Source organism: Macaca thibetana, chromosome 7 (assembly GCF_024542745.1).
Source record: "Macaca thibetana thibetana isolate TM-01 chromosome 7, ASM2454274v1, whole genome shotgun sequence".
NCBI classification, from domain to species: Eukaryota; Metazoa; Chordata; class Mammalia; order Primates; family Cercopithecidae; genus Macaca; species Macaca thibetana.
In genome coordinates this window covers 75,218,346-75,242,133 of record NC_065584.1, presented here as the reverse complement: position 1 = coordinate 75,242,133, position 23,788 = coordinate 75,218,346, and the positions used below count along the sequence as shown (strand labels likewise).

The 23,788-nt window shown below is 38.1% G+C and overlaps 1 protein-coding gene across 4 annotated transcripts in view; it reads left to right on the top strand.

Moving 5' to 3' along the window:
* The window catches only part of AKAP6 (A-kinase anchoring protein 6), a 652,282-nt gene that overhangs the window by 371,773 nt on the left and 256,721 nt on the right, over positions 1-23,788 (top strand). For all 4 annotated transcript variants that reach the window (XM_050798308.1, XM_050798307.1, XM_050798309.1 and 1 more), the window contains one exon: positions 11,271-11,393. In XM_050798308.1, coding sequence (XP_050654265.1) covers positions 11,271-11,393 — 123 coding nt within the window. The remainder of the gene's footprint in view (positions 1-11,270; positions 11,394-23,788) is intronic.

Genomic DNA, 23,788 nt, shown 5'->3' with positions numbered 1-23,788 from the left:
CACGTGATATTGTGATAGATTAAATGCAGAAGTAGAAATAGAAATCCAGCCATATTCTATTAAGCCAGGCATTCATAAGATTTGCATATAGCTAAAATAATGCCATTCTTTTCACTGTTTTTGAAAACATTCTTTTAAATAATATATTTATGTTAATATATATTATTATTTTTAATGTATTAAAAATATGTATTAATATTTTTAAATTGCTGAAATGAATATTGATAAAGCCCAGAGAAGCAAAAGCTTTCTGGGGATCTCAATAATTCTTAATAGGAGACTCGAGATTAAAAGTTCGAGAACCGTGAGTCTGCATTATCATACATCTCATACTTTACGGTGCTCTGAACTCTTTAATAGAAGAATCTGGGTTATGTATATGTGAGTCCCAAGGGCCTAATACAATTTCTGGTACTAGTAAACTCCCATAAATGTTTTTTGAATAAACAACTTAATACACACATGTATGTGTACTCATACACATGGAATTTGAACAAAAAAAGGCAATTTAATCCTTACTTCAGCCGGCCTAATGCTATCCAATAGTGTATGCAATTCGCTAAGCCAATAGTCCTTTGAAGTTTTACATTATTCTTAAAAACTCTAGTTCTGTCCCTTTTTTTGATCTCTGGAAATCTTTTCTAAAAGATGTCTATGAAAACTTTAAAAATGAACAATTAGATCTCTGTACTTGATTACACAACACAGATTCTTCTGGCTCAGCTACCTACTGGTGAGTGAATGTTATCTGTCAAGTACTTAACCTTTTTTTTTCCCTGAGAGACAGAGTCTTGCTCTGTCACCGAAGCTAGAGAGCAGTAGTGAATCAGAGCTCCTGCAGCCTGCAACTCCTGGGCTCAAGCAATCCTTCCACCTCAGCTTCCGGAGTAGCTGGATTACAGGTGCACACCACCCTGCCCAGCAAATGTTTTATTTTTTGTAGAGATGGGGTCTCACTATATTGCCCAGGCTTGTCTCAAGCTCTTAGACTCAAATGATCCTCTTGCTTTGGCCTTCCAAAGTGCTGAGATGATAGGCACGAGCCACCGTGCCCAGCCTGCTTACCTTTTCTGAGCATCAGATTCCTCATCTGTAAAATGGAGGGAGCTTTCAACTAGATAAATTCTAAGCGCCTTTTGAAAATGGGGTCTGTGCTTCTAATCTCTATGGGAACTCTTCTTTCTCCTTTACCCACTTCCAAGCAGATGTGTTTAGATAATACTGTTTTTCTGTCTTCTTGGTACTCAGCTACAATAGTTGAGTTGTTAGCATTTACTAACTTGCCAACCTGAAGCTCTCTGGTAGAAAGTTGGCCATAGCATTTTCTTGCTCATTCAGTATGATGAACTCTTCACATGGAATTCCAATTTTTTTTTCTAAAAATAATAACTTTGTTATTACTGAATAATAATTTTGTTATCTATTCCCTGGAGGAAATTTAGAATCCTTAGATAAACAACAACTCAACAATCACATGTAATCTTTTGAATAATCTTAGTATTCTGCAAATAGTCCCATCAAGTCACACTCACTCTTGTTCCAGATATTTGATGTGCAAGGAGTTCTTATTAATCAGGAAAGTATTTAGAGCTAATCCAAGCAAGGAATAAAACAACATTTTCAGGTCTGTACTTCAGTGTCAAGGAGTCAGCCCTTTTCACTAAAACTTTATAGACATGTCCAGAAATGTTTATTTAAAATGATTGATTAGCCCTAACAAGGCTGGAGGAGACTTTGAACAATAGAAAAAAGAAAGGAACAATGAGCAAGTGGAAAAAAGAGGAGAAGTAGGGGAAGAGAGGAGAGGAGTGGGGAACAAAGGAGGGGAGGGGCTGGAGAAGAGGGAAGAGAAAAAAAGAGGCAAAAGAGAAACAATAGTCAAGGAAGAAAGAAAAGAAAGGCTGAAAAGAGAGAGCACAGAGTATAGGAAAAATGATCTAAAATAGGGTTCTGATAGGAATGATTGAACTATGTGGCAAGAGCTGGGGTTCTCAGAGAAGGTTGGAAAATAGGAGTGAACAACAGAGAATGTGACTGTCCTTTGTTTTCTCTCTGTGGACTTTGTGGGAACAAATCTGGTTAGAGAGAGAATATAGGACAGTAGTCCAGAGATTAGCCCCTGGAACAAAACTATTTAGTAACCACTTAATAGCTATATGACCTTAAATAAATTACATAACTTCTCTATGCCTTAGCCTCTTCATCTGTACAATGGGGAAATTTGACTATTCAATAACTTCACAAGTTGTTAAAAGAATAGCTGGTAGATAGTACCTAAATGTTAAGTATTGTTAATTATAATACTAGATATGAAAAACCTACAATTAAACCATTAAACTGTCCTAATCCTAAATTCTAAGTTATGGGTATCTCAGGTACTCATTTGAGACTTAAAGGCAGATAAAGATGATGTGATCTGCTTATCTAGTGCCTCTGGAGGATTGGGGGTGCTTGAAGCAAGGTCTCACCTAGAGGAAGTCTGCCAAGCTTTGGGGCAGTCATACTACCTGAATGAGAGGTCCCCAGCTTCATACCTGACAATGTTGGGAGCTTGTAAGTGTTTGATATTGTCTGTGCTTCAGTTTCCTCCCTATAAAATGGAGAATGCAGTAATATTGTATCATAGGTTTGTTGTAAGGATTATGTAAGTGCCTGGTGTGTAGTAAGTGCTTAATTAATATTAACCTATTGTTTGTTCCAGTTTATTCCCAATTTTTTATTCATATCTATTTTTATTAGACTTTGATAATATGCATTCCAATCTTGTTTTGCCCTTAGAATGATTGATAATTTCTTTTTATGAACCTATAGGGAGCAACTGAAGTCAAAATCTCTAGATTTGTTAGATGAAACCCTTTCCCATCATAAGAGTTAGGAATCTTTCTGGGTTCTTCTTTTCCCAGTTGAAGCCACTATAAATAAACAGTATTTGAAGAAACTGTGGATTCAGCATTATATTCCTTCTACATGTTGCTGAGTTCAGAATAGAACATCCCACCTGGGTAGCTTTAGATAATACCATTGCATGCCATTTTGCTCTTTCTTTCCCACTGACAGTTTTTACCTTAATTCTGGAACAATTTTATCAGGAATATTTTTATATTCTAAAGCCTTCTCATTCGACCTTTAGAAAAGAAGCTAAATATTTCATTAGGCATTTCAGTATTTGAGTTTTCTTGGTGGCATCAGAGTGAACACTGACTGAAGCCATTTTATTTTCTCTTCAATCTTTGTTCTAAAAGCATACACTGTCTCTCCTCTTCTGTCAATTACTCATACTGTGTTGGATTTTCTAGGTAGGAGTGTGGGTATATAAGTGAGGTAGTAGAGTCCAAAGCACAACTTTTAACTCTCTAGCACTTTGTCTTGAGCCCCTGGGCCTAGGTGGCACATTAAGTATATAGTTAGTTGATTGGGAAAGGTAAATTGCATTTTAGTGCTGTTATGCAAAAATCTAAATCTAGTCATTTTATGTAGAAACTATGTGTATAAAGAATTATGTACAAAAACAGAAGATTAAATATATATGTTGGTAAATATGTATGTAAAAATCTCAATGCATAATTTTACTTCTAAATAAAGTTCTAATTTTACTTACCTTATTTAGAGCCTAAACAAACCTTTACTGTGGATAAGAGGATCATGGTGTCCTTTAGCTGTTACTTTTTGATAGCCCCATTGCTGATGTAAAGATAGGCTCCAAAGAATGTGGCCTGTTTTGAAAAATTAAGTCAGATTTTCCTGAAACTTGTAACAATTAGTCGAGAAACGTGATCCCCTCCAGATCCACTGGTCAGGTAGCAGGGTGGTGAAATTCTTGCTAACCTGCGGGTTCAGATGCTGCCCCTCATGCTTTCTCATTTACCATGTGAGGTGAAAGCCATGACTCCCTCTTCTAAATGCCCAGAGCAGTTGCTGCCACCCCCTATGTTGTGACTGTGTGGGGAATTTCTTTTCTTTTTTTTTTTTTTTTTTTTGAGACAGAGTCTCACTCTGTCGCCAAACTGGAGTGCAGTGGAGTGATCTTGGCTCACTGCAAGCTCCGCCTCCCGGATTCAAGTGACTCTCGTGCCTCAACCTCCCGAGTAGCTGGGATTATAGGCACACGCTACCACACCCAGCTAATTTTTGTATTTTTTTTTTAGTAGAGACGAGGTTTCACCATGTTGGCCAGGATGGTCTCTATCTCCTGACCTCGTGATCTACCCACCTCAGCCTCCCACAACGCTGGGATTACAGGCGTGAGCCACTGCGCCCGGCCTGTGTGGGGACTTTAAAAATCCATCTCATGGATCATCCATCTCACTGTACTACACGTAGTACAGTGCTGTAGACTTAGTAAATAATAAAAAATTGTCGAGTCAATGAGATAAAAGATCAAATTGGAACTTTTATTAATTAGGAATGATTTTTTAAAGAACCATTTATGAAGCCCTTGTTTTACATCAGGCTTTAAACTATATTTTTCCTATAGTCCTCATGTAACCCCATGATGACTGTTAATGTCCCTGTTTTACAGATGAAGAAACTAAGGTTCAGAGACATTAAGTCGTTCATTCAGTTTATACCTAAACTAAATGAATCAAATTCAGTTTTGTCTGGCTGTAGCAACTGTTCTCTTAACATTATCTACACTGGCTCATAGTAAGCACTTTTTCCCCTCTTTTAATATACCCTCCCGTGTCCCCCCACATTAGTCCTCATTTAGTTCTTCTCTTCGAATTCCTACAAGGGACATATTTAAGCTGTTAAATCAGCTGACTGTTCATGATTTCGTGTGGTGCCAGTGAGGCTCGCTGGATTCAGGTACTGAGTTTGCCACCTTCTGGCTGTAGGGTATCGGGCAGACTTCCTTACCTCTTGGGCCTTACTCTTCTCATCTATAAAATGGGGAGACTATTGTACCCACCTCATAGGGCCATTATGAGACTTAAATGATCTATTTGTACAAAATACTTAAAACAGGTTCTGGCACATGGTGAGTACCATCTGAGGGTTATTTGTTTCAGCTAGAATTGTCCAGATGAGAGCATAATAGTTTAAAAGATTCAACAGCAGATGCTGACTTTTTTTTTTTTTTTGGAAATATAGTGAAATAGGCCAGGTGCAATGGCTCATGCCTGTAATACCTTTGCTTTAGGAGACCAAACTGGAAGGAACAGTTGAGGCCAGGAATTTGAGACCAGCCTGTGCAACATAGTGAGACCCCGTCTCTACAAGAATGAATGAATGAATGAATAAATAAATAAATAAATAAATAATCTGGGTGTGATGGCGCACACCTGTAGTCCCAGCTACTCGGGTGACTGAGGTAGGAGAATTCCTTGAGCTCAGGAGTTGGAGGTTGCAGTGATCTATGATCATGTCACTGCACTCTAGCTTTATCTCTAGAGAGACCTTGTCTCTAAAAAAAAAAAAAAAAAAAAAAAAAAGAATAAATAAATACATAAAATGTAATGAAAATAGTTCACTTTTTTGATACTCTTCAGCATGTTTCTGTGTGGAGGCAGCTAACTTGATCTAGACTGAGTCAGACATCACACCTAATTTCTCTGTCCACAAATAGATATGAATTACTCTGAGGATGAATACACACACATTCACATACACTTCCAAACAGCAAATACCAAAAGGAATTAGCAGTTCAGAAAGGTGGCTCAACTGCCTTCTGAGAACTAAGGGCCATCTCCTCTGTGATTAAACTGAGTCAAGCCCATCTGTAACTGAGCACTGGTAGAATGGGCTCATTCAAACATGTAACTCCCTTAAATTTTTCATTTAAATTTTCTGTGCATTAGAAATGAACTTTACAGTAATCTTTGCTTTCTAAAAATAAGTGTGTTTCTTGTTAAGTATTTAGTCTCATCACAAATTCTGTTTTAGAAAAAAACAACAGAAAATAGTGAATGAGAAGGGTAAGAGACTTAGGACTCAGGGAATTTTATCTCAGTGCCAAGACTTTAAAACTGGGAATAAATGCTACTTCTCCATTACCTGGATCTGATAACTTGTCTGCAGGAACGCTGTTTCTAGAGGGTGGTGTGGTACTGTGGGAGGAATAGACTTTGGAGTGAGATCCATATTCAAATCCCAAGTCACTTACCTTCTCTGACCCTCAGTTTCCTCATCTGTAAAATGACCGTAATCAACACCATCTCGAAGAGTTGTGGTGATAACACAGCATTTACTTCCTGCTGTATATTTCCCCTTTCGTCTTGTAGAGATAGAATTTTTCACTTTATTTTAGTCTATAATTAATCCCATTAAAAAATCACCCCTAGACTTTCAATAACACCAGGCAGGGGCCATATCTTGTTTTCCACTGTGTGGTTGTTCCCTGGCCTCACATATGGCACAAGGAAGGCCCTCCTTTTTATTCTAGCTCCATATGACAACCTTGCCAGAGGGCAAAGGTAACTACCAAGACAGTTTATATTTAACCAAACAAGGCTTGTTGTAGAGGAGAAAGAGTTAGGAAAAGAAATAATGAGCATTCTTAACTTGTTGGGAGAGTGTAGCACTTTGCAAGATTTGACTGTAAGTGTTCACTGTGAAAATAATCTTCAAGTGTATTTTAGCCAGCCAAAGGCTCTAGCAAATTATTTTTCACAAACCAGTGAGTATACATTTGCATGTACTTTCACTGTGCATCTTAGTCTTTAAAGAGATTGATGTTTTAGAAAGTTTAAAAGTAAGTTTTCACCCTCACGAAGGAACTTTCACAATACAAATGATTTGGGAGTAGCAGGTATGCTGACAACTGATGTTAGGAGGGCCAACCACTGTTCCATTTTCTCCCAGGTTTGATGACCAGGATTTCTTCTGGGGGTTGAATCCTGGCTTGGTGCCAAACAAGGGTCTACAGGCTCTCAAAGCCTGTATAAAATAGGAGTATGACAAAGATTCACTCAGAAGGAAACAGTCCGTGAGAGTGGGCAGGAGTACAGATCTCGTGGACTAGGTCACCCTCCATGTGCTCCTGGACAGCTTGTCAGGGAGGCAAAGAAAAGTAATGGAAGAAGAAGCAGAAAGGGACGATAAGGACACTGGTAGAAAATAACAGGACACTGAACAGATACAGCAGCAGGAGTTTGAACAATGAAGGCTAAAATGTAGCCTTTCAAAGGTTTGTAATTCAGCCTGTGGCAGAGAGTAGAATATGCGTAAAATGTACTTTTCATGTAGTGCAGTGGTGGCATTGGATTATGTCATGAAGAAAATCTGATTTTTATAGTCCTCTGACTTTCTAGAGAAGTAAATTTGAATTCGGAATATTAGAAACACACACAGGTAGGCCAATACTAAGAATGAGAGCAAACTTGGATACAGACAGAATTCTGATACAGATATAATAATTTCACAATATCCAGGAGAGTGTCCCAACTCTTTGTTTATTGTAAAATTCTTTTTGACTATTAAAATTACTTGAATTCAGGGCTTAGACGTGCTTTATGTTCTGCTGAAATTTTTGCCACAGTGATTTTATCTTTGTATTCTCAACAATGTCTAGCAGTGTGCTTTTTTGCACATAGAAGGCACTTAATAAACATTTGTTAAATGAATGAATAAATGATCAATATTTGTTGCATTTGGATTTGATCTGTTTCAAAATAATTTTAAAAATATTTTTTCCATTTTCCTATGTCATCCTTGTTTTCTTTCATTCACACCACAAAGATGCCAGCAGAACTTCTGAAAATGGGCATCAGATATTTGTTGTGTGTGTCCGAATGTGACCACATCTGCACATCCACATGGTCTGTGTATAGAGTGGCACTTTCTTGGTCTTTCTAAGCACATCTCATCACAGGGGGAGAGTACCTAGTACACTGTCCACTATACACAGAAACCTGGTGATAGTACACAAATAGAGGGGGCTGAGTGAGGTGGAAAAATAGCATGTGATAAATGTATCATGAATTGAATGGACTCCAGTTTTGCTTGCTTTCATGATTTCTGTTTGTATTCTTGAGGCTACACATAGAAGCAGGAAGGGAGGTGGAAAGCTAGATCTCCCTAAAGGGAAGGGGTGCTTAGCTTTTATTATAAGTTAGGAATACTGGGATTTCTCAGGTTTCTATTGTGAGTGATGAAACTTTTTAGTGTTGGCAAGAAAAGAGTTAGGAAATGTACAACAAATAAAAAGTTGTGAGGATGGGATATAATTCAGAAGAAACCCAGAGAGAATCCTTGAGAGGACTCCTGTTTCCCCTATATCAGACAGCCTTGTTTTGCTATCTGACTGGGATACACAGAGGTGCCATCCAGAAATGTTCACCCAGGACCAATGGGTTTTGTCTAATCTGCATCTCACAGATTTCAGCTAACTATGTAATTATGGTTCTGTTAGGAAACCTGACACATTGTTTAGTACTCTTTGGCTAAGACTAACCTTTTATGATGAAGCAGCCATGCACTCACATACACACACAGGTTATTGTATGTTTGTTTTTGAAGGGGAGAAGATCATGAATGACTTATAACTAATTACCTTTCAAATAATGTCTTTAACTATTTATCTTCTTGGATTTAACCACTTGTTCACTAAATAATATACTTTCTGACTTAATTTTCTCCCCAAACCAATTTATATACACAGATATAACAACACAATTCTAAATACAACAGTAAAAACTAATGCTGTAAGTACTATAAAGTACTATTTTCATCTCCCATTTATAAACCATCTAAATTCTACTTTTCTGACTAGCATCCACCGATGACAGACAATATTTCTGTAAGTCCATCTGGTCAGCAAAGGATATCTTAAGTTTTCACCAAAATTTTAATTATGAGAGTATCGAGAATTAGGACTGGAGTTCTAACAGATTCTGCCCTTACTTCTGCTCACAGGTTTACTGTACACATCTGAAGGGATCTATGGTAAACATAAAGTCAGATATGAACCTGTGAAATATTCTGAGCCCTAGGTAGGAATTTGGGGAATAACATTTTGAACAGATGGGACACTACTGAGAAGATTGAGCTTGAATAAGTGTAACTTCTACATTAAAAGAGTCAAGTAGGCCGGGCGCGGTGGCTCAAGCCTGTAATCCCAGCACTTTGGGAGGCCGAGACGGGCGGATCATGAGGTCAGGAGATCGAGACCATCCTGGCTAACCCGGTGAAACCCTGTCTCTACTAAAAAATACAAAAAAACTAGCTGGGCGAGGTGGCGGGCACCTGTAGTCCCAGCTGCTCAGGAGGCTAAGGCAGGAGAATGGCGTGAACCTGGGAGGCGGAGCTTGCAGTGAGCTGAGATCCGGCCACTGCACTCCAGCCTGGGCGACAGAGCGAGATTCCGTCTCAAAAAAAAAAAGAGTCAAGTATTTGGGAGGAAGTGAAAAGCAAAGCAACTCTCAAACTTATGCAAATGCAGGAAAGGCAGAAGACCAGGCAAACTGATACCCTAAAGATAGGAGAAGGGGCAAAATGAATGATCTTGCAGGGATTCTTGGCATTTGGAAAGAGTTGCAATATGAGAAAATTAGATTAAAAGGCTGAGTTTGGTAGATCACCAGAAAATTCACTTAGTAAGGGAATACATTGTATGAAATTTATGAAACCTTCTCCGTTGGACATATTTTCACCTCACCTGGAAGAAAATCTTCTGAGTGATGACCAACAGAAACCTTAATGATATTATCAATCAGTTTAGGGTTGGAGTCTAGGACTGGAGGCATGTTAAACTACCATATAGTTCCCAGCTCAGCCAATTGTAATTGTATAGGTTTCAGTTTGTGATTATGATGTCTCTAAGATGATATTTCTCATTAGTTTTATCAAATCTAACTGATTGGGATAGATTTTCAAAGGAATATAAATGAGAAATCTTGCATTTGTGAAATCTGGTTGTGATATGTGTCCCTGGGTGTGACTGTCCTTGGAGACTTGGTACAATAGAGAGATTTTCAATAGGGAAAGCTTTTGGAAGCATGTATGAATATGGGAAATCATATGATATGTCACTATGTGGGATGATAGACTGAGCTCTATCTACACAGGTTGGCAACATACCAGAGCATAACAGTATGGTATGATCTGACTCTGTGGGACTCTGTGCCCACATCTCTGCTTTGTCCCCCTCTAATAAACAATTTGTGTTCCTGAGTGTTATTTGTCCTTTTACTTACCACTCTCCACAATTCCATTTTCTCTTTTTCTCTTTTTTTTTTTGAGGTACTCTAATTGCTCCAATTAAAGGGTTATGAATCTTAAAATATTATCTAGGAAAAACCCTAATGGCAAAGCCTAGTTTGTGAGAAGCATTATAAAAAATATTTACTTTTACCTCTTTCCACTTCAGTCTCAGGACATCCTCAGTTAAGCCTTAAAAATATTAATCAAGATTATTTGAAAGGCAAATCTGAACAATGGGTTAAGTTTAATAGGGAAATGGCATCTCAACCCATTCCTATGTGTGGAAGCCTGCCCTTGCTCCTTATGACCTCCAGGTGGTGCTGTTTACCCAGACGTGGAAAGCAGGAGCCCAGCCCCATTTCTTTCACTTAGGTTTGCAGTTGGGCTTTCATATTTTCAAAATATTTTCTGTTTCTACAGATGTATTCTTTTAAATGGTCAATCAAATTTTATAACCACTATTTGAAAAATTACAAGATTATTGTGATTTGTGCTTCCTAGCCAAGAATATATCTTTATGTCTGTACATACCCGAAGCCAAGTATTTATGTTTGTTCATTGGTCCCACTTTCTACGCTTCCTTCCTTTGTAGCATACAGGCTTAGACACAGACATTTGGGCTGTGGACAGAACTCGTCCAAGGACCTGTAAATACTTATGTAATTTTAAAATATATTTCTAGTTCAGCTATGGCAACTGAACTCCACAGGCTTCTGAGTGAAGAACACCATCTTTACAGGAATGCTTTTATCCCCCAAAGCCAATGAGCGTTCCTAGCAGACCTGACCTGATTTTTTGGCAGGGGGATGCTTGTCAGACACCAGAAATGTTTTGATGTTTTGAGGCATCCATACAGTGACACCCCCCAATCCAATCTAAATTCCTCAGAAAAGTGATCCTAGAGAAAAACTGAGAGGGAAGCATTGACAATTTCTTTCCCATTTTGATAAGACTTCGGGTCCAGAAATAGTGGAAATTCCATTACAGCAAAGATGAGACTAGGATAGGAGTGTGGTGGGATGGATTTGATCATGGATAAAGTTTGGAACGTTTAATATTGGCTTTTTACAGAATAACCAACTAACATGCTTTCTTGCCCTCTTTTTCCCCCTTTTCTTTCCTCTCACAAGGGGTTTGTAAACAAACTGGATGAATTCATTCAATGGTTAAATGAAGCCATGGAAACTACAGAGAATTGGACTCCCCCTAAAGCAGAGATGGATGGCCTTAAACTGTATCTGGAGACACACTTGGTAGGCAAGATTGTGTTGTTCTTGCTGTCAATAATCAAAGGATTTTAATGTACTGCTTGTTTGTTTATAGGAAATATCAATTTTATTTATCAAAGATTACTATATGTCAATGAAACCAAGTTTTAATGGGTCACAGAAGCTGCAAATTTACAGACATTTCAAGTAATACCATGAAACCTAAATAATCTCTATTTCAAGCTACCTTTTCAAAGCTTTTTCTGGAAGGATAAGTGATTATTTAAAAATGCCTTAGAAAATTTTATTATACCCTTGTTCTCTAAAGGAACAACTGAACGTTTTCCCTTTCTTAAAAAACAAATAAATGAAAAATGATTTTGATGACCATTCTAAGCTTTCTAGAATTCTTGTAAAATTAATGAACCTCTCATTATCAAGAGGGTCTACATTATCTGTTCTACACTGGGTTATTTTAATAAAATATTTAAAATGATGATCTCCATCATTTTTGCTGCTATGTGGGTTTTTCAGCATATAATTAATACAACTGTCACACTCATCCCTGTGCATAGAGAAAACCATGGAGGGGAAGTGGAAAACACTCAGATAAATTTGCTTCTGAATATGTTAAAAGCAAGAATTATAGACTGGGGGACATTCGATGAACCTCATGAGGTTTTTACTGAATGCTTCAAATGGCCGATATCAATTATGAAGGGGTGGAAACCAAGTAGTGGAGTGTGATAAAGCATGAAGAAAAAGCACGTGTCATAGGAAATGAAAATTCAAGCTGTAAGGATCTCATCTTTATTCCTTTCACTGATAGCATAAAATTGACAAAGGCAATGAACATGAATCCTTGGGTGCCCAACTGTGGGGTTGATTTTCTGCCCCTCTTACACACTCAGAATTTGGATTGAATAAACATTATGTGGGAGTCCTACATGTATGCGAGTTTGTAGGGTTCCACAACTGTTATTCTCTATGATGTTAAGTGAGAGAGAGAAGGGAGAGATGGAGAGGGAGAAAAGAGAGGAAAGAGAGAATGTTTCAGGTTTTGGTGTTTTGTGTTTTGCAGCATGTTTTATAACAGAAAAACAGCCTTAAAATCCTATTGCTGCATGCAAATAGCCTTGCAGATGATAAAGAATGACAAAACTGTGTGGTAGAGGATGAGTGTATTGCTTCCCTTTTTAGATACCTGAGTCGATGGTGTGTAAAAATGCCAGTGACCCTAACCACCTCTCTTGTACATGGGTTTTTACATACTGTCCTTAGTACTCATTTCCCTGTTGAGTAGAGTTTCAATTTTTTTTAAAAGAGGGCATTTCATAATAGCAAGATAAAGATATTCAGTGCTTTATAATGTAAATTGTATTAATTAGAATGTCAACTTTTCACTGGCATTGTTCTGACAGAAATTCTAATCTGTGTTTAAACAGGAGTATATGAACTTTATTTCACATTAAGTGTGCTGTCTTACTTTCTCTTGACTTAATATTTTATGGAAAACACACATTTAGTTTTTGAGGTCCCAGAGGGCACAAGGGCATTGAGAGCGCTTTAACTCTAGATTATTTATTGAAAGCCAGGCTAGGAGAGTATGAACCCAAGGTCCCTTTTCCCCTTTGGAGGTTGAATGATATGGCCCCTTTGTAACCAATGAGCACTCTCTTTCTCAAATACAGTATTACAGGGTTTCTTACTTGGCATCCTTATGTTAGCCTCTACTTCCTTCTAGCCCAATGCAGTTCACTAGAACTTTTTGTGATGATGGAATATTCTATATTGCCCTCTTCTATATGGGGGCCACTAACTACATGTGTCTGTTGTGCATTTGAAATGTGGCCAATGCAACTGCAGAAATGAATTTTTAATTTTACTTGACTTATATTTAAATTTAAATTGCCACAGTGACTAGTGACTTCTGTATTCTCTCTAGCCTTACAAATTGCAGAGCTTTTTACAGGTGACCATAACGAACTGCAATCTGTACCTGCCTCATAATGACATTTTCATCCCAAAATGTGAAAGTTATTCTCCAGTTTGCTGTGGGTCACCAGTATAAAGATCCACAGCAAAGAGTCCTTCTTAATGTATTTATTTCTTAAAAGAATCTTCTTGTTTCTGCCTAATGATCAACACTTTCTTGGATGAGTTTTCTCTACTATCCCATGTCTGATTATATTAATTGGAATAGAGATATCATAGAACATCTTCTTTATTTCTGCCTTGCAAATAGTGAGGGACTTTGATCTCCAGACCTGTTGACTGGATGTTAAATTACAGTCTCCAATTTCACTTCCAAAATCATGAATAATAATGTCTAGCAGTTACTGAAGACCTAGTGTGTGTGGATTGCTACTGAATGATACTCTTAAAGTGCAATCAAGCATTATACTGAATGCTGTGTCTGTTACCTTAGATACAGCCTGTGACTCAAACATTTTTCAATCAAATTCTTAGTTTTTCTTTTTCCATATGAGTCTATATTGTCCTCCTGATCGCTATTGTCATTTTTTACTGTATTTCTTTACTGTCATGCTGACGGTAAAGTTATTCTTCTCAACCTTCCCATAAAAGAAAATGTATGAGTAAGCCTAGAGATTTGTATTCCTTAGTTAACCCTGCATAAACCATTATTGCTTTTTAATGAGGGGCCAAGTGGTACTTGCAAGATTTTATCCAGTAGTAGAGGTAGCTACACAAGTTTCTTTAGACATCTCTGTAGATTCTATATTTGACATTAAATCAACCGATGTGCAAACCTCTAGGGTCTGAGTCTCCCCTGGTTTATTAATGTGTTAAACTAGCTGGTACCCTCCAATATTTATTATAAAGAAAAATATAAAAATCATACTCAAAGTTGTATGTTTATATTTTGATACTTAATTAAATTATTTTCCATGATGGTAACCAAGGGTTTTCACCAACACAAATCAATTAAAGCTTTATAATACCTTTATGAGAGATATGAAGGAGCTTTATTTTAACTGTAAGAAACACTGTGAAATTGCGATGATACATCAATGATTTTCCATGATAATTAATCATCTGCTTGCAACCTGGATGCTCCTTTCAAAAATACAATTCCTACCTTCTTAGAAAATGACATTTTCAGGAAAATGTCATTCTGGAAGGGTATTTTGCAAGTGTTGAACATTCCCTCTTCTTTGAAAACCACTTTAAGATAGAATTGTATAGGTATGTTCTCGGACAGACTTCTTTCTCCCTCTCCCTTCTCTCACCTCTGTCTTCTTCCTGCCACTTAAAAAAAAAAAACAGCTTCATTGAGGTATAATTGACATATAATAAATTACACATTTTAAAGTATAGTGGTCCCTCTTATTCATGGTGGATATGTTCCAATCCGCACATTGGGTGTCTAAAACCTCGGATAGTATCACAACCATGTATACTGTGTCTTTGATCTGATAACCTGGATGATTACTAAGTGGCTAATGGGCAGGTGGCATATACAGCATGGAGATGCTGGACAGAGGGATGATTCATGCCCTAGGTGGGACACAGCAGGATGGTGCAAGATTTCACCACACAACTCAGAATGGCGTGTCATTTAAAACTTATGAGTTGTTTATGTCTGGAACTTTGCATTTATATTTTTAGACTATGGTTAACCACAGGTAACTGAAACTGAAGAAAGCAAAACCATGCATAAAAGGGACTACAATTTTATGAGTTTTGACAATCTGACAAATAAATATATATACCCATGAAACAATCACTGTAATTAAGATAGTGAACATACTTATCACCCAAAAGCTTCTTCATGACACTTTGTAATTCTTCCCTCCTACCCCTCCCTGGCCTCTACTCCATCCCTAACCAATCCTTGATCTGCTTTATGGCACTATTAGATTAGTTTGCATTTCCTAGGATTTTATATACATTGAATAAAACAATGTGTACTTTTTTTGGTCTGTCTTCTTTCATTCAGCATACTTATTTTGGGATATGTTATGTTGTTTCATGTATCAATTATTAATTCCCTTGTATTGCTGAGAGGTAGTCTATTGTATGAATGTACCACAGTTTGTTCTATCCATTCACCTGTTGATGGACATTTAAGCTGTTTTCCCCACCACCTTTTTTATTGCCTCAAGAACCAGAGTTACTAAAAGCTGTATTTGAGTAGAAGCATAATAAATAGAAGCATAGTGAATAACTATCATAAATAGTTCTTGGATAACTAGTTTTTTTTTTCCATTTAAGACATTTTATAGTATCTTTAGAATTAGAATGCTTAAGAGTAAAGCAGCAGAGCAGGTCAGCACTTTCACCCTCTAGAGATTTTATTTCATATCCATTTGCTCCTGAAATGGTAACTCTGATTCTTCAAATTGTTATGCATACCTAAGTCATCAAATGTAATCATTCTCAGGGAGACAAACCAGCACTTCTTTTATCTGCAGCCAATCAGCATATTCAATAATAATAAGTGAAGTCAAACCAATACCAGACAGCTGTGCAAGATGTAGGAAAAACAATCAACCACAAGGGCCTGGCTTAAACTTAGGAAGTATAGTTGCGTAGGTAGCACCATGTTATTCTGGACACACATTAACCAACCACGTAGAAATAGCCTTGGAGAAACAAGATTCTTAATTCAATTTGATAAATGAGGAATGTGGGGGAAAATGGTGACTGTGAACCGTGTGTGTGTGTGTGTGTGTGTGTGTATAACACAACTGTAACTGTGTGTGCCAGGCTAGGAATTTAGGTGCTAGGAATACATGATGAATGAGCTTGGTTTCTTTCTTTAAGGGATTTTCAGTCTAAGAGAGGTAACGATAGATTATATGTAGTAATCTGTAGACCCATAAATGACTAATAATTTTAATCAGTAAACTTCTTGTAGGATAAGCAAAGTATTCTTAGGAGTACAGAGAAAAAATTTATTGGTTCTTTCTGGAGGTAGGGAACATTCAAAGAGGTAATTTGACATAGACCTCAAAGGCCATATATAATTTTGTTAGGGAAGGGAGGATGGGAGATGGGAGGAAACTTTATAAGCATAGTAAGAGAGGTATGGTGAGCCACGTGGTGTAGCTGAGACTAGGTTGGAGTCTCACAGGTTGGGGCTGGCTGGTAAAGGAGTTTGAATGTCTTTTTAATGGGTTAAACTTTTCTCTGAGGGCAATGGGGACTCACTGAAGGTCCGGTTTTGTTTTAAAACAGGAGAATAATATGAATCAACCGTAAATTTGATGGGGGTAGGGTCAGTCTGCATGGATTAACTGGATGAGGTTCGTGGCTTAGGTGAGAGAATAACTCTGTGCATGAAAGAAAATGGATTTGGGTATAGTATTTGAAGGATATGCTGGTACAGGCAAGCTTTTATCAGTTTTTTGAATCGTGTTTAAATTTAAAAATTAAAGAAAGGGAGTAAAAGGTTAAAGTCAAGAGTAAGTCCCCTTTTTACTCGTGTTCCCATTGATTCTTCTCCCTCGAGGCAACCAATGTTCCTTGTTTCGTTATATCATTTCTGATTTATTTCAGGTATTTAGAAACAGGCCGGCTGCAGTGGCTAATGCCTGTAATCCTAGCATTTTGGGAGGCCGAGGCGGGGAGATCACTTGAGGCTAGGAGTTTGAGACCAGCCTGACCAATATGGTGAAACTTCATCTCTACAAAAACACAAAAATGAGCTGGGTGTGGTGGCGCATGTCTGTAGTCCCAGCTACTCAGGAGGCTGAGGCATGAGAATTTCTTGAACCTGGAAGGCAGAGGTTGCAGAGGTTGAGCTGAGATTGCGTCACTGCACTCCAGCCTGGGCCACTGAGGGAGACTGTCTCAAAAAGCACAAACAAATATATCTATGTACTTAACTTTGTTCCTGTAGTTTCTATTAGTAATAATTCAAAGTCAATAAATATAAAACAACTTCATCCTTTTGGATGGCTGCATAGAATTCTACTTACAAATATGCCATAATTTATATAACCAATTCTTTGTGATGGAAATTTAGGTTGTTTATAGTCTTTTTCTATTATAAATGATGCTTTAGTGAATATTCTTGGAAATTCATCATGTTGGATACTATAAGTATATCCTTAGAATGAATACCTTTCATATGAAATTTCTAGGTCAAGGTTAAGCACGTTTAAATTTTTAATGTGTTACCAAACTGTCCTTGATAGAGATTTTACCAGTTTATACTGAACAATGCATGAGAGTGCCTATTTCTGCACATTCTTGCTATCAGAGTATGTTATTACATTTGTTGAACTTTGTCCCTCTGATAGTTACAGATGGCATCTTACTGTAGTTTAGTTTGTATTTCTTGTATTTTAAGTGGCATTGAAAATCTCTGCATGTTTTTAGGGTTCATTTGTATTTCCTTTTTGAGAACTATTTTTAAAATTCTTAGCCTGTTTTTCTGTTGGTCATTGGTTTTTTACTTCAGGATTTATAGGGGCTTTTTATATATTAAGGCAATTAGTCTCTTCTCTGTGAATAGGAAATTTTAAAAATGTATTCTGGGGTTCTGTTGTAAAAGCATATGGATATCTCAACAGTTTGAGGAATCAAAGGTTAGGCAGACATGGAGGGCCAGGCTGATAAGCATGTAACAGGTTTCTACTATGGGGCAAAATCACATTTGGATTTCAATTCTGGAAAGACCAGTGTGTTCTAGGGAGATTGCTTACTTAGACTTGGAAGGAACAAGCTTAAGATCAGGGTAGTTAGAATCAAATGAGTGGGTTAAAGGATGTTGGAGTAATGAGAGAAATGGTGGATCAGGGTGGGGGTAGTTAAGAATAGAGAAGAGGGAATAGATTCAAGAAAGAGGAACAGATTAGAGAGACACGTCAGCAGTTCTCTTTTTGAGGCTCACTCTTTTCTAGTCAGAAATCTCATGACCAACATGCTTTGTCTGTCCTAGTTTCCCCTAAGGCTATAGCATAGGATGGCCCACTGCTCTACAGCTGGGTAAGACTTGAGTGTAGTGAAGGATGCGGAATTGCTGAGAGCTTCTCTTTCTGTGTATCAGGGGTACATGCTAAAGGTGGAGCAAACTGTCTTTTATACAACTTCTATAATTATGGAACTTTGCTTAAAGAAAAACATTAAATTATACTCACTGGAAAAAAATTCAAATTGTGTTAAACAGCATAAAATTAAAAGTAAAATGTCTTACCCTCCCTTGGGTAACCAATGTAAATAGTTCTATATATTTTTGAACCTTTTTATGGAAAAATGCATACACTTTAAGGATTATTTAATTCATATTATGCATGCTGTTCAACAACTTGCTTTTTGTATCTAAATATGTCATAGATACACTTCTATCAGTATATGAAGATCTGGTGCACATTTTAGCAGCTCCTTAATATTTTATTGTGTGGATATGCCATAGTTTGTTTAATCATTTCCATGATGATGGGCATTCAAACTGCCTTCTTATTTATACTTTTGCAAATAATACTCAATGAACTTTATTTTAACACCAATTGAGAGTTTCCTCCTTGTCCCATTAGTGTCTGCCTATAGCAGCAATTCAGAGAGTCTCTGTAATAAATCTGTCACACTCCAGGGACAGCTGTTTCTCTAAGTCCTGAAAAATGAGTGGGATTTGTGTGTGTATGAGTTTTGAGGCCATGTTTATAGCAGTAGACTTTTAAAACATACCTTCCTGAACTTTGTTATTCCTTTTAAGATTGGTGCCTGCAATTTTAGGTGACTGTCACATGGTGGCACAGAAGCACCAAATTCCTGCAGGCAGTGCTTACAGTCTTGGTGTCCATGAAGGGTTTGAAAATGTTTCCTTATTGTGTCATTATACTAAATACTTATAAAAATAGATTCAATTTAAAGTGTCTAACAAAATTCTAAATAAAGATATATGCGTGCATTTATCATCTGTATTTCTTTAGATCTTCATGTTATATCATGTTTCTGATTAAACAGCTTTCATTTGTCTCATACGAAAAACCAGTATACTTCTTACAGAGATTTTAGCCATACAAGAAAATTTCTCCAAATACTTTCAGCTGTTTTTCCCTTGCTTGCCCTCCTGTCTCTACCTCTGCTCCATTTTTCATTGCTTGAAGTTAAGAGATGACAGGGTTTTCTTTTTCCCACTTCCTGGTGCCCGTCTCTCCCAGCATCTCCATAGGTAGCCAATGCCCCAGCAAGTTAAGCTTCACAAGACCAGCAGCTGTCATTTGGCTGTGCTGCTCAGCTAATGAGAGCAGTGGATCAAACTTCAAAAGCACGAGCTATGAGAGTTTCACTGGACTGCCCCCACCTCCCTCAGCCTTGATGAACAGGCTGGTGGCCTTACAGGGGCTTTGAAGTCCCATTTGCTTGTCCCCCTTGATTCCCACCAGTTTAAGGGTAGTCGCAGAGAGTTTAGTGGGAACTGGCAACATTCTTCTCTTTGGGGGACTTGGAATACCACTTAACTCCCAGCCTTGAGTTTCTTCCTTTGGTGGCACAGGGATGAAAGGGTCTTTCAGAAATTTATAGCATGCAGGCATTTTGAGGTTGGTATGTGGGAATGGTAGTGTAGGAGGCTCATTTTGGACATATGAAAGCCTTGGACTACATTCCTTTACTCATGTAACTCTAATTTTGTGTGCATCTAGGAGACAAATAGTGTTATCTTCCCTTTTCTGTTAAATAGGACTCCTGCACTGTTTCAAGCACCTGGGAATGTACTTTTGCCTGTCTCAGTTTAAGGATTCTTGGGCCATAATACCCAGTAGTTATTGTTTTGAAAATTGTTAGTGCCCATTTTACTAATTTATTCCTTTATTTTTCTCTTTAGGAAATAATGACTGTTTTTAATTAGAATGTCAGGGAAACACTGCATTTATTAAGCACTTCCTATTTACGGCAGTATTATACTAAGCATTGAAGAGAAGGTTTACAGACAAGCCTCACACTGTAAGGGTCCATGCACAGGCTGAAGGACACCGTGCATGGATGAGAGACTCACATGAGCCCGAGTGTGGTCACCTACCATCTCTCTCCATGTGTAGATTCATGAGCTTATCCTACTTCTCTACTGCATTACGTGGAATTTTGGAATCTTGAAATAATTCACCTGATATAAATAATATGAAGTTAAACTTCCAGATCTTTACATTAGCCAGAAAAATGCCTATTATGTATCCATAGGGTTGTTGTGAAGGTGAAATAAACATGTTTTATGTGAGGATGAGGATGCTTTTATCATTTGGGGGAATCTTCCTTGGAGACCCAAGAACATTTGGCGTGAGAAGCTTGGGTGTTCTTAGATGAGTTGAAATTCTCCCTGCCCACCCTCCCCTCAGCTGTTGTCTTGATGCTGTCACCTACTTGAGGGACGGCTTTTGTCTCTGTGGTGTCTCCGCCAACTCCCAGTCTTGCACATGCATGATAGGTATTAAAAGTATCTGCTAAGGCCGGGCGCAGTGCTCACAGTGGTTGCAGTGAGCCAAGATTGCACCACTGCACTCCAGCCTGGGCGGCTGAGCAAGACTCCGTCTCAGAAACAAACAAACAAAAACAAAACAAAAAAAACAAACAAAATCTGCTAAGTGAATGAATGAGCATTTATAAAAGCAGTGTTAGAATCACTGTGGGCAACAGATTCTAACGAATGTTATAAATCATCAAACGATAACTGAGCATGTCTGCAAGTTATTTCCTCTACCATTTACAAATCAAAATGGACTTGTCACAGGACTTTCTAGGTATTGTTTGGTATATTTGTGACAAGAAAAACATCTACAGAGGGAAAAATAGGAATGTTTTCTTCTGTTTTCAGGATGCAATTTATCGCCTTTGGCAAAAAACACCAGGAATGTTTTCTCAGATAAAATGTTAACTCAGATATTTGAATGTTTTTTAATTTCAGAGGTAAATGTTACTGTTTCAAAATATGAAGACAGTTTGACTAGACAGGATGTTAATGACTTGACATTACAAAATTTATTAAATTTATTTTTAAAGTGGTTTAGTTCCCCCTCTCAAATGCATGAAGCATATGGGAGTTGGAATAGATCTGCCCCAGGCTGCCAAACAAATTTTTAATGGAACTGGAGTCCTTCAGGGATTGTCCTAAATCCACATAATATTCTTAAGTCCTGGTGTTTGCACTGGGACCTGTATATTAGCAGCTGTACGTGTGAATAATATACTTATATCAATCCATCACTCTCGTGAATCCACATCTGTAGGGGCTGCTGCACATCAATTATTCCACCTCAGGGAGTAGAGAAATATTTGGGCCAGCATTGACCTCCTTTTCAATCAGGGCCTCCAAACAGTGTGTTCTGGAAGTCAAATGGTCCCTTTAGACAGAACCTCTGTTTGGGAATCCATTTGGCCTAATGTGGCCATGCTGGGAAGTGAATGTGATTACCTGTGTCAGGTGTGGAGATGGCATCCAGAGACGCAAATGAAAATGCTGTCACTTGAAGCCACCGTCAACATTCAGGATCTCTCCCATCTATCTAATTCTTGCATAACATATTAGCCAGTCTATCAGAAAAGAATGTCAGATTCAGTAAGATGCATCTACTTTGCACCAAAAAAAAAACAAACAAAAAAAAAACTGTTTGTTTGAAATATATTGTAACTTGTTTGAAGAGCTAAATTCACTTTCAAATTCTTGGAAATGTTTTTATTGTCTGAGGTTTCAGGAAGAAACTCTCCTCAGGAAGAAGGAGGATTTTTTGTCTTCATATCTCAGTATCTTCTCTCTTTTTTTTTTTCCAAAAGGAAAACAAAGATTTGATAATGCTTATCTTTTTGATCAAAAACCTGGAACATCTTTCTCAAGAGTACAGAGTTCTCTTTTTTTTTAAAAGCTTCTGCTTTTATACCTAGAGGTGTGTTACAGATTGTCATAACTGATAAATCAATGACAAATGTAGCCACTTCATTTTGTTGGGGAAATAGACAATTGTGGTAGCGGCTGACCATTTATTTAATTATGTGGTAAGTACCACATGACGAGAGGGCAAAGTTAATTGATGATTTGGGCTATCTCAGCCAGGGTACAGTTTACATGGCAATTACGCTGGGATCATCTAACTGTAATTGGCAAGTAATTTTGTAAGTGAAGGAACATGACAGCTCATTTACATGGTGTTCACTGAGTAAAATTTGGGGACATTTATCAACTACTTCCAAGTGAAGAGTGATTGTACCAGTGTCTCCCAAAATGCCACAAGCTGTTTAAAAGCTACGTGGGGAGATTTGTGGTACAAATCTCCATGCATTCATTTCCCTGAACATTTGTTAGTTATGTGCTGTGTGCCAGGCACTGTCCTAGACACTGAGGATACAAAAATGAGTAAAATAAAGAGTTCTACTCTCAAGGAACTCTTGTATGCAAAACAGACACATCAATAATTTTAACACAACGTAGTAAGTGAAGGTTTGAACTCTGCACAAGTACCGTGGGTGCCAAGGGTGGGGAAACCAGTTGGGTCGAAGATGGTCAGGGAGAGCTTGCTAGAGAAGGTCACACCTGAGATGAATCTTAAAGGATGCGCAGGGCTTTTCAAGGGGAAGAGCTTGCCAGGCAGAAGTGCCAGCCAGAGTAGAATCGGAGTAGCAAGACAGCTGGTGTGAGCTGGAAACTTTAAGCAATCCAGGCACATTTCAAGGCAGATATGTGGCCTGTGAAGTTGAGTTGGCTGGGGTCTCAGAGGGCCCTGTAGGTCATGCTCAGGGCCTGGATCTTATTCTCCACCCTGGCAAGCCACTGGAGAGTCTTAATGTCAGAGTTGTTTTGTAGGAAGGTCATTTTGCATAATAAAACCACTTGCATTATTGCAATATGCCAGGCGCCATTCTGCATGTATCAAGGCATTTCATCCTCACAACAACCCCATGAAGTGGGCATTAACATTTCCCCTCATCTATAGATGAGGTAACTGAGTACACAAAGCTACACAGTGGGCGATGGAGGAGTCAGGATTTGAACCCAGGCTGTCCAGCTCCAGAGCCCTTGCTTGTCAACAGTCCCGTTCTACACCATGTCATAATTCCCTTGACACAGCTGACTGCAATTCCTTGTTTACATAGTGTCCCCCGCCTCCACCCCAGCACACGTACGCGTGCGCGCGCACACACACACACACACACACACACACATGACTGTGAGTTCTGTGAGAGCAGGGACCATGTCTGTCTTCTTTATAGCCATATCCTTCAAGCTTAAGACACCATCTGCACCTTCATAGGCATACAACAAATAAGGAGTAAGTCTAGTTTTGAGGAGGGCTGTGATTCTAGTTAACCTGGCAAGGGATGACAATGAAAGCCTTAATCTAAGGCAGTGTTAGTCAATATGGAGAGATGAAGAAGCGGAAATAAATGGTCAGGGCTTGCTGATTGATTGGATGTGTGGATTTTGTTGGAATATTCTCACAGTGCTTCTGATTTCCAACCCATACACTGGAGGGATGACTTGG